The sequence below is a fragment of the Hypanus sabinus genome, chromosome 2, assembly GCF_030144855.1.
Source record: "Hypanus sabinus isolate sHypSab1 chromosome 2, sHypSab1.hap1, whole genome shotgun sequence".
NCBI lineage: Eukaryota > Metazoa > Chordata > Chondrichthyes > Myliobatiformes > Dasyatidae > Hypanus > Hypanus sabinus.
The window spans coordinates 75,517,314-75,529,815 of NC_082707.1; the positions used below are offsets into that span (position 1 = coordinate 75,517,314).

Here is a 12,502-nt window from a genome sequence, read left to right on the forward strand (position 1 = left end):
TCTAATCCTGCTAAGAAACAGAAACTACAGAAAGTGCATCAATACAATATTGCCTGCTTGGAGTGTGGTTTCATTCCACTTCTGTCAGATAATAATGCCCCATGTGTTTTATTTGTACTGCCTAATAAAATCATCAAAATATCAAGACTGCAGGAAGACTTCATAAAATAGACACTGAATAGGCTACTTATGGCATTACTCAGTTCCAGAAGATGAAAGAAGCATTTGAAATGTGTTGCACACTCGAGCCTTTTGCCAAGAAAGCTAAAAATGACCTTGATGTTTCTCATTGCTTCTTATAACATTTCCAAAATGATAGCAAAATGTGGAAAATCTCATACAATTGGTGAAAGTTTAACAATGCTTGCTGTATCAGAAGTGCTCACCACTGTTGTCAAAATGGATGCCAGTATTTTAAAATCAGTTCCTCTGAGTAATAACTTTGTAGCTAGTTGTACTGACAAAATGAGTGAAAACATTGAGTGATCAACTATGCACAGTGCTACACAAAACAGAATTTGGGATACAAGTGGGTGAGTGATGCACCATCAATAACTCACACTGAGATGTAAGGCGAGATATCGGCTTTTATTGACTGGAAGAAGGAACCAGGAATGAGTGTCCATCATACTATGTCCTGGAGACTGAGGCCGAGCGTCAGGCCTCAGATCGCCTTTATACAGGGGCCTGTGGGAGGAGCCACAGGAGCAGTCAGCAGGGGGCGTGTCCAGGCAGGCACATAGTTCACCACAGTGAGACAATGCCTTGTCATTGCTAATGGCAAATGTATGGTTTATCAAAAATGGAAAAGTTTATCAAGAGAATGTTTTGTAAAAAATTGAAAACAAATATCAATGGAGGATTAATTTACATACGACAAGCTGAGAATGTATATTGAGGATGGAAGTATTCTGATTAGGAACCGTGATTTCTTATGCAACAGATGGAGCACTATATACTCAGGTCGCCATGTTGGTTTAGTGGCATTTATGAAAAAAGTAATTCCAAATCTGTTTGTAGTCCATTATGTAATTCATCATCAACATCTCACAGCCAAAAACCTCAGCCAGTGACTTTTTTCAAGCATGACTCTTGTAATGTCTGCTATCAACAAAATTAAAGCTCAGCCATTAAATAGCAGAGTATTTTGCCAGTTATGGCAACATAATGATGAAGAATTTGAACTCTTGCTTCTTCACACTGAAGTGTGCTGGCTGTCAAAAGGCTGTTGCTTAATGTTTCTTTGATCTTTTTGACACTGCAATTGAACTTTTGCTTAAAGTTAACAAAAGCTTGGAAAGCAAGATTAAACCTCAACTTGGAGATGTGGCATACATAGCCAATCGGTATGACAAAATATACATTCCTTTGAAGCATCTCAGCTCGAAACGTTGACAGTACTTTCTTCCATAGATGCTGCCTGGCCTGCCAAGTTCCTCCAGCATTTTATGTGTGATTCTAAATATGAAACTGCAGGTTGATAATTTCAATTTAATCCGGGCAAAAAGTGCAGTGTCCACTTTTATCGAAAATTGGAAATGTATAAGCAAAACACTGGGAGAAGTATGTTCCTACCATTTCCCTGCATGGAAAGTATGGCACTTTCTTTCACAGACAATGATTTACAAGAGTACTGCTTACACCGGCAGACACTGAAGAAGGATTTTCAGAATTGATTCAAAGATTTGAATGATCTGAAAACTCTGAACTGGGTAATTATCCCATTTCTTTGTAAGGTGGAAAAACAGGAACAGAGCTTGGAGGAAGAAATTATCAAAATACAGAATGAGCAAGAAGTAAAAATGCTCTTCAAAAATGTTGGCTTTTGTGGTATGTGACTACTCTGTGATAACGGAGATTCCTGGTCTTTGGAGAAGAACCAAGCTGCTCTTCAATCTATTTCCATCCTCCTACCTTGTTGAAAGAGGTTTCAGTATAGTGAAACACATACTCACAAAAAACAGAAACTGCTTGGACATTGTTACATGTAGGCATGTAAGGCTTTTGCTGTCACAACTTGAACTAGATATTTCAACTCTTGCTAAAAAAAAAACAAGCTCAAGGATCACATTGATGTCAAAGCTGCTGTACAGCCCACAGGTACTGTGTATGCTAGGTTTAAAAGCAAATAAAAATTTAAGGCAGAATCAATTTCTCATGTTGGCATATGGTAGATGTGTTTTTACATTATGCAGGTGCTGGAAAGTATATTGTGTCTAAGAGGGGCGTTGGCAAGTACAAAGGTGTTTTAGGGGGCATTGGCAAGTATGAAGTGTTTAAGGGGGCATTCGACTAAAAAAGGGTGGGAAACACTGATCTAAGTTGTTGACATTGGAAAGTATCTTATTTTGAATTTATTTGTAAGGTAATCGCTACCATTTCTACAATGCCATGTAGACGTTCTAATGCACTCCAAAGTAAATTTTATTATTGAAATACATACAAGTCGTCATATAATAATTAGTTTTCTTGTGGCGTACTCAGCAAATTTATAGAATTGTTAACTATAAGAGGATCAATGAAAGATCAACCAGAATGCAGGAGACGACAAACTACAAAAGCAAACATGCTCATAAATAGCAATAAATTACATGAGCTAATAAGATAGAGTTCTTGAGAGTAATATCATTAGTTGTCGGAATAATAAAGTTGAGTGCATTTATCCCCTTTTATTCAAGCGCCTGATGTTTAAGGGGTAGTAATCTGGTGGTGCAAATCCTGAGGCTCCTGTACCTTCTACTTGAGTGTAGCAACGAGAAGCAAGCATGACCTGAGTGGTGGGGATCTCGGATGATGGATGCTACTTTCCTTTGACAGTGTTTCATGTATATGTGCTCAATGGTTGAGAGAGCTTTACTCATGACGTACTGCACCGTATCAACTACTTTTGTCGAATTTTCTGTTTAAAGGCATTGGTGTTTCCATACCAGGCTGTGAAGCAGACAGTCAATGTATTCTCCACTGCATATCTATAGAGGTTTGTCAGAGTTTTAGATGTCATGCCAAATCTCTGCAAACTTCTGAGAAAGTAGAGTTGCTGCCATGCTTTCTTGGCAATTGAACTTACATGCTGGGTCCAGGACAGACCTTCTGAAATAGTAATACCCAGGAATTTAAAGTTGCGAACCCTCTCCACCTCTGATCCTCCTATGGGAACTGGGTCATACATCTCTGGTTTCTCTCCCATCCCCAAGTAAAATTCTGTCCCTCTTGTAACAGTTATGCTGTTTATATCCAATTCTAGTCTCTTTTCCTTCCCCAGTCTCTCCTCTACACTCTCATTTGACCCTCCTTCCCATCCTCGAGTTCTCAAATTTTAAAACTCACATCTGTGTCTTCGAACTTTTGTAACCTCTGGTTACAGTCGTTAAAGCAGAAGAGCTAGGTGTTCATTTTACTCTGTCTGGAATTTAATTCTCTTAATAAGGTGCTCCAAGATAGCCCTTTCCAGAGAATGCTAGAATATTTGAAGTGAGCTCAATAGTGAACATTCACAAATTGGACGGAGGACAGCTGTCACAGACCTGAATGCCATTATTTTGTTTAGGGAGAAACCGAACAGCATAAGTGGGATTGAGGCTTCACTGCCTCATGAACTCAGCAGCCTTTATGCAAGCTTTGAAAGGGAAAATAACACAATGCCTATGCAAATCCCCACAGCATCTGCCGTCCCTCGGGTCATTCATTAAGAAGGCATGCTATGGATCTACTTCATTAGGAGTTTGAGATTTGGTATGTCTCTAAAGAACTTTACAAACTTCTGTACGTGTACCATACGCTGATTACATCAGTCTGTTATGGAGTCCCCACCCCCCCCAATACATAGGATTACAAGAGGCTGCTGAGGGTTTAGTTTTACCCAGTTCCATCATTGACACAACCCTCCTCATCATAGAGGATGTCTTCAAGGAGCAGTGCCTCATGCAAGTGTACAATGACTTGTGTATGTGACTCAAAATGGCTTCTTTGGTTTGTTAAGAGTAGGAATGCTTCTTTGATAAGTGTTTCTCTCGCAGTTGTTTAGCTTTAGACTTGTAGATCACTGTGTTCTTTGGATGTCCAATCTTTCCTCTTTCCTTGGGGAATCAATTTTAATGCCTGCCTGCTTCTTCAAGGTGTGGCCAATCCACCTCTAATTTCATTTGTATATTTGTTTCTCTGTGGAATCACTGTGGATTCTCCCAGTTCAGAACATACTCTCTTCTCATTGCTACCATCAAGGAGGTGATACAGGAGTCTAAATACCCGCACACAACAGTTGAAGAACAGTTTTTCCCCATCTGCTCTCAGATTTATAAGCAGTCCATGAACAATGCCTTGTTATTTGCCTTTTGCACTATTTTTTAATTTTTGTAACCTGTTTTTGTCCTGCACTATGCTGCTACCCCAAACAAATTTCATGAAATACATCAGTGATAATAAATCTCTAAGTCTGAAATTGGTGACGCACCATTCTCTTAATGTTAGTGTTGCATTGGTAAATATGATCAAAAGTTTGGGTCAAACTTTGAATTAATTTGGGCAAAGTCAATGGGGATATTCAATGCAAACTATGGAATTCTGATGCCTCCAACCATTCAGTTTCTTTTGGGGTTGTATTTAGGTTATTTATTTCATACTGGATCAGAATTTATGATGGCAACCTTTAAAAATGTTGCTCTTTGTAATCTCATGAAAACCTTCTGATCCAGCCTGGGCTAAATTCATTGTTTTTTTTCCATAATTGAAAATACCTTGAGTCAGTAAGTTGTTGCTCTGGGTGACTCCATCTTCGCCGATCTAATTTTTGTACCTTAATGCAACGATGTAAGCTTTGACTTTTGGCAGCTCTTCATCTTCCATTCTGTATAGATGTAAAGATTTAAATGTCCTAATGCATATAGTTTTTCTTCTGGGTCAGGATGTATTCTGCTGAGTTTTATTAGAGGATCATGATTCTTTGATATTCCTCAAGTGATTGCCGTGGTAAAAGTTCGAATTGTAGTGTGCTGTTTCATTTCGTAAAATGTTGTCTACAAAAAGATAATTGGTTTTGCAATCCCTTTGACTTGTTTGAATATTTGTCCTTAAAAAAGTTTTCTGGTTACTAAGAGGATTAGTTCCACGTAATAAAAAATGGTCAAACTACAAAAACTGCAGGCCTTCATCAGTGCTTGAGAAGGATCCTAAACATCAGATGGACTGACAAAGTACCCAACCAGACACTGGGAAAATGCCAACCAAGAATCAATAGAGAAACAAATATACAAATGAAATTGGAGGTGGATTGGCCACACCTTGAGGAAGCAGGCAGGCATTAAAATTGATTCCCCAAGGAAAGAGGAAAGGTTGGACATCCAAAGAACACATGGAGGAGAGATGTCGAGACTGAAATTAAATGGTGGGGACACTCCTGGTCCACCCTCGAGCAACTGGCTCAGTACAGAGGACGATGGAGATGGGAGGTCATCAATGGCTTATCCTCCAGTGAGCTAAGGGCCAAGAAGAAGTAAAAATGGTGTTTGTTCTTAAATCTTTGCTTTCTCTCTCATATTAATTTGTATGGGTTAAGTACCAGATAATTTTAGCTGGAATCAGAATTTAATACAAATATCAGAATCTATTATTAAGGAAGTGGTAACAGAGCACAAAAAAGGATCAGAGACATAAGAGGTTCTGCAGGTTCTGGAAATCTTGAATAACAAACTGAAAATGCTGGAGGAACTCAGATGGCATCAGTGGAATGAAATGACAGTTGACGTTTTAGGCTGAGACCTTTCTTCGGGATTGGAAAAGAGGAGGCAAAAGCCAGAGTAGGAAGGTGGAGGAAGGGGATAGAGGTGATGGCATTATACATAGATTTCTCTAGCTTCCAGTAACCACTCCCTTCTATTTTCTTCCACACTTGCTCCTTTTTTTTTGTTTTATCCTCATTCTGGTGGCTCTTTCAACGCTTCCCTCACCTGCTCATCACCTCCCTCGGGTTCCTTTATTCCATGATCTACCTTCCCTTTATTCCATGATCTACTGTCCTCTTCTATTAGATTCCTCCTTCTTCAGCTCTTCCACCTATCAACTCACTGCTTCTCACATCATCCCCCTTCCCCATCCCCACCTACCCTCTGCTAGCTGGTACTCTTTCCCTCCCTCCCCCCACATAATTTTGGCTTTTGCCCCCTTTTCCAGTCATGAATGGTCATGGTCCAAAATTTTGACTGTTTATTTTCCTCCATTGATGTTACCTGACCTGCTGAGTTCCTCCAACATTTGGAGTCTGTTACAAAAATAGTAATACGAGGCGACATGAGCTAGGATTTGTATATTTAAAAAAAAGTTGTATTTTATTTGACAATTTTGTTAACTCTTTTTGAGGTAGCATGGAACAAAATAGTTGAAAAGTAACTGTTGGATATGTGTTTGCATTTCCAAAGGCCTTTGATAATTAAAGATTATCGCCAATGTCACATGCTTCTGTTTAATAATGTGCAGGAGTGGATTGAAAATAGGTTCAGAATGTACAAAAGTACAACACTATATGGGCCCTACGGCTGTAGTGTTGACCAATGTAAGCTTTACTATCAGTCTAACCTTTTTTACACAGCCTGTAATCCTCCATTTTTCTTATATTTATGAGCCTGTCTAAGTCTCTTAAATACCCCTATTATATCAGGCTCTACCACCAGCCTTTGGCAATCTGTACCCACCACTCTTACATATTTTAAAGAAAAAACTACCTCTGACATCTTCCCTAAATTTTATTCCATTTACCTTAGGCAATGTCATCTGGTATTGACCACTGAGAAGGTGACTGTCTACTCTGTATATGCCTCTCATAATCTTGTACACCCTTATCAAATTATCTATCATCCTCTGTCATTCCAAAGAACAAAGCTCTAGTTCGACAGCCTTTCCTCATAAGACATTTTTTCCAATTCAGGCAATGTCCTATTAAATATCCTCTGCATCTTCCCTAAAGCTTGCACATCCTTTCTTTAAGGAAGCAACCAGAATTGAGCACCGTGCTTCCAAGTATGGTCTAACCAGAGTTTTATAGAGTTACAGCACTTACTCAAGGTTCTTGAGTTATCAAAATTAAGAGAACTCTTCAAAACTTGGATCTCAGTGGAAGAACAAGCATATTGAACTGGGCACAATTTACAAACCTATGCATCTGTGGGATCGGGCTCAGGTGATCTGCAGACACCCAAGGAGCTAATGGTCACAATGACTGTTAACCAGGGATATGGGCCAGTGGAGGTACTCAGCTATCTGGTTGGCCAGGACCCAAAGGAGACTAGCAGCTAACGTGACAGCCAATCAGAACAGTGGGTCGACCAATATAAACATGAGCACTTGGCACAAACAACACCTAAGTGTGCATTGATGATGTCACCTTGACTAATTAAAAACCTCCAAGCTTAGCAAACAAGCATCCAACCCAAGCTACCAATCTTCTTTCATTTCAATCAAGGTTCTTGAGCTAATTCTCCCTACTAATGAAGTCCAAAACGCCATACATTTTCTCAACCACCCTATCTGCTTTTGTGGCAGCTTTGAAGGATATATGCACCTGGACTGCTAAGATTCCTGCCATGAACCTCATAGTCTACCTTTTAAGTTTGATCTTTCAAAGTGTATCACTTAAATCTTTTCTGAATTGAACTCTATTCCATTTCTCCACTGATGTTAAACAGATGTCTTCTGTTGGTATGGGGATAAAGGTATTGGCCCTCCACTCTGTAGCACTATCAAGTTGCCTCTCATCCTTCATCACTCCGAAAAGAAAAGTTCCTGCCTAGCTCAACCTTTTCTCATATGGCATTCCCTCAAGTCCAGGCGGCTACCTGGTAAATCTTTTCTGCACCCTCACTAAATCTTCTCTGTCCTTTCTTTTATGAGGTGACCAGAACTGAATTCAATGCTCTAAATTGATCTAGCAAAGTTTTATAGAGCAGTAACATTAACTCACAGCTCTTGAACTCAGTCCCCTGACAGATGATGGACAGCACACCTTATGCTTTCTTAACCACCCTGTCAACTTGCATAGCAGTTTTGATGGATCTGTAGGCTTGAACCCCACGATCCCTCTTTGGAGAATCCTGTCATTAACCTTGTACCCCAGCTTCAGGTTTGATCTTCCACTTACCTGATTGAACTCCATTTGCTACATCTCCCCCAACCTACAACAACCTTTTGCACTATTCACAACATCTGCAAACTTACTAACCCACCATCCACTTCCTGTTTCAAGATATTTATAAAAATCAGAACGGCAAAGGATACCAGAACAGATCCTGTAGGACATCATTGATCACTGACCACCACCCAGGCAGAGTATGCTCCATCTGGTAACACCCTCAGCTTTCTGTGGATAAGATAGTTCTGAATCTACATAGTCAATTTTTCCTGGATCCCATGCCTCATGACTTTAGATGAATTTAACATGCAGAATCTTATCAAATGAATTTGATGGGACAGTTCCCAACTGGGGAGGTGGGGGTCTTTAACTTATGCAGTTTCTCGGTTAACTGTTATGGGGTCCCAGCTGGAAACAGTATATCAATGGTATGGACTGGTAAGTGTATTATATCCAAGTGCATTGTTAATTGTGACAAAGATTAGCTGGTTGGGAGTGGGCTGGATTGGCTAAGTGAGTAGCCAGGGACATGGCAAATACCATGTAGTATGGAAAAATCTGAATCATGTATTGTGAATAGAAAAAATGCAAAAATTACTTCAGTGGTTTAAAAAAAAAAGAAAGATGCTTGTGTTCAGAAGTACTTCTGTTGTCCTTGCACATGAGTTACAGTGGTTGTTGGTGGTTGGTATTATTCTGTCTTGAAGAACAATGGATGATGATGATATTCATTACAATCCCTCAGCCTCACCAGTGTAGTCCAAAGGAAAGCATATGAACCGATATGTTTATCATCAGCACAGCTCCAGATTTGCTGTCTGGGTTTACTCCTGTAGCTTTCATCTCTCCTGAGGCTGCCCACAAGATAGTGGGGCTATTTACCCATAGCTGGGGACCAGGGTGTATCCACAGACCAGTGGGCCCGCATGCTATGTGTTCAGGATCTGGAACTCCTCCCCGCCATCTGCAGTTCAGCCTGAGTCTGAAAGGAGTTCAGTTTCTATGTATCACCAGCGAGGAGGCACTACATGAGGCTTGCTTTTGGAGAGGCTGTGTACTGGCAGGGAGAGACTTGCACATTCAGCTTCCTTTTCGCAAGACTGCTGGCCAGCGGTGGAAGCTGAAAGTGAGAGCAACCAAGCACCGCCCATTACACTATCACACTAGATGCATCACAACAGCCATTTTAACTAACCAATTAATGCAAGTGCACCAAGTACTGGTACATCTGCACCTGAAATATTGTATTTAGATTTCACCTCTCTACCTGAGGATGGTTAGAAAGGCTGCAGAGAAAGTTCGCCAGATTGATTCCTTAGGTGTGGAGTTTGTCCCTCAAGGAGAAATTAAACAGATTAGGCATTACTCTCCCCAGATTAAAATAATAAGAGGTGATCTCATTGAAGTATACAGTACTTCCATAGGGCTTGATCGAGCAGATGCAGGGAATAACGCTTCCTCTGGCTGAGGTATCCAGAATCAGTGGTCACAGAATCAAAATAGCCTGGCATGTTCAGAATTTGCTGGAGAGTAATTATTTTTCACTTTAAAGGCTAGTGAAACTTTGGAATTCTTTAACATCACCTGAATATATTCAAGGCGGTGTTTGATTGACTGGCAGCAAGGGAATTTAAGAGCTATGAGGTTAGTTCAGGAAAGTGGCACAATGGTAAAAGATTTTCCATAATCTTATGTAATTTTAGTAGTTAAGCTTATTACCTTAATTATATTATACATATTAATGGTGTAGTTATGAGGTCTGAATGACCTTTTATACTTACGGGCATACAGTCCTGAAAATTCTTGGTATCTTTTGACTCGAGTATCTTTCAGGCAATTTCATATTGTCTCATAATTACCTTGTTGAAAAGATTGCCTTTTTGAGTTGATATGCAGGTATTTACTGGGTCCCACCTACTCTGCACAGTCCTGAAAATGTTTGGTGCCTTTGTTTCTCTATCACTGATGATTTGTTTGATGTCTAACTTTGGTTGCACTAGCTTGCTTGCAATGTTTTACAAGCTTTTGTTATTGATTAGTTTTGTAAAGTGAAACAAAGATGGAAATTATGCACTTCTAGTCAACAGATAATACTTTATTAATTAAGGGAAGTTGGGAATTTGGAGAATAATTTGTTTAAATCTTGGTGCAAACCAGTGTATCGCAAATCACATTTTCCCATAATCAGTGTATTGTATGTCATAAGGCAAAGGAATAAAGTATAAAATTGTCCTTGTGATTGCCTTCATGCTAACTATTTTAATCTACCTTTTTTTATCAGTATGATTAATCGATGGGGCCTTGTTGTTAAGTTGTTAGTTGAGTCTGACTGTTCGTGACCAGAGGGTCCATAGGATTTTCATGGCAAGATACAGAAGCAGATTGCTGGGCCTTTATTCTGCGCAGATACTGCAGCGGCTATGGCTGGGTTAGGACCATCTGCCTTGAAGTCCAGTGCTGATGCCACTACACCAGCAGCCGGCCCAAGGAGGCCTTATTACTGCCCTAATGGACAGAGCATCTAATTTTCTGGAGCTTCCTGATTTATCATCAATAATAATGCACTACTTCAAAAATATGGAAATTGTAAAACATGTAGGCGAACATTTTTCAGTTAGCTAAGAAAGGAATATTCAGTTTTTGAAAATATTGATAATTAGTTATGCCACTCTTTTGTAGCACAAATTCAAATGGTAGCTTTTGATACTTTGTATGATATACATTGCATTTGTCATGTAATCTCTTTATCACAGCACATGGTGATACAAACACGAGGAAATCTGCAGGTGCTGGAAATTCACGTAACACACAAAATGCTGGTGGAACGCAGAAGGCCAGGCAGCATCTATAAGGAGAAGCACTGTCGACGTTTTGGGCCGAGACCCTTCATCAGGACTGTCCTGATGAAGGGTCTCAGCCCAAAACGTCGACAGCGCTTCTCCCTATAGATGCTGCCTGGGCTGCTGCGTTCCACCGGCATTTTGTGTGTTACATGGTGTTACACTTTACTTTATATGCTGTTTATATGAACATAGTTATTGTATGATGAAAATGTATTACTAAGAATGAAGAAGAGAATTGTGTGCAAATGATTATGCCTTTTAAATAGCATATATTAGTATTCACCTCTAGAAAACCCACTTTCCCCTTGTCAAAGTTCACAGAATTCCTGCCGAGGAATGTGTTATTGAATTACTTTGCTCAGACTTCCTCCCTGAAGTTATTACTAGGTTTCTAAGAATGGCTTATTTTGGCTACATTTGCTATTTATGCATTGTGTTGACATACAAAAATGTAACTGATTTTAAGTTCCAAATATTTAGGGTTTAATGAACTTGTCGCTTTTTTTTTCTTTCTATTTACTTTCTCAGGTTGGGATTGTGGCAGTGTGTGGGACTTGCCAGTTGATTCTTCAGCTCAAGCTTCCTCTGATCAAATTCAGCAGATAGAGAGAGGAAAAGCTGCCAAGGTAAAGCCAAGATGTATTTATTCCTGAGAGTACTTGCTATCCAGAATTCATTTTGCTTGTCTAATAATAAAATCCCTGAGCCATGCTATCTCTAAGAGCACAGTTTTCCCTGGAAGGGCCACCTCAAAAACTGGGGCAACGTGGGGCTTTTTCCTGTGCAAGTAGCCAGCTGCACTGATGAGGACAGCATTGATCAGTATTTGATGTCATTTAGTACCCATGTTTAAAATAATGTTATAAAAAAGTGAACATTAAGGAAAATAAAAATTAACTAATGTAATTAAAGTATTTGAAATAATTAAATAAAGTAAAAACTTCCCTTCAGGTAGCTGATTTCTCCCATTCACTTGATTTGATGTGTTTGTGCCAGATTAACCATCAGGAACCTAGCAGGGCAGTTCAGTTTCAGCCCATTCCAGTTCATCAAACTTACTGGCTTAGTTTTAAATTATTGTGTACACAGTTTCTGACATATAGAAAGTATTAAAAACACTGAATTTATTTCTCCTGTTTAAAAAATCTGAAAAGTTATCCTTATTTCAAAGTATATTTATTATCATAATATGTATACTATATGCAACCTAGAATTTTGTCTCCTTGGAGGCAATGTGCAGAGAAATGAACAAATTGTGCAAACAATAAGAGTAAGTAAATAGTATTCTGAACTGAAATTCACGAAAGTGAGTCCACAGCCATGAAGCTAGTCATCACTACAGCCAATACAGGAGCCCATTAGTTGCAGGCCACACCTCAGTTCAGCATGGAGTCGAGTAAACCTTGCGGAACAGTGAGCTGAACCAGCCCATCCCTCAACTCTGGCCCTGATGCCCTAACTTTTCCAATCTGGCCAATGATTAAATCGTCCAAACATTGAGTCACTCCTCGCTCTCTGAACCAGGTCCTGCTGCTTCGATAAG

General features: G+C 39.6%; 1 protein-coding gene across 4 annotated transcripts in view; it reads left to right on the top strand.

Annotated features, from left to right (window-relative positions):
* gigyf2 (GRB10 interacting GYF protein 2) overlaps positions 1-12,502 on the top strand; it is a 134,347-nt gene that overhangs the window by 89,955 nt on the left and 31,890 nt on the right. For all 4 annotated transcript variants that reach the window (XM_059948585.1, XM_059948594.1, XM_059948605.1 and 1 more), the window contains one exon: positions 11,488-11,585. In XM_059948585.1, coding sequence (XP_059804568.1) covers positions 11,488-11,585 — 98 coding nt within the window. The remainder of the gene's footprint in view (positions 1-11,487; positions 11,586-12,502) is intronic.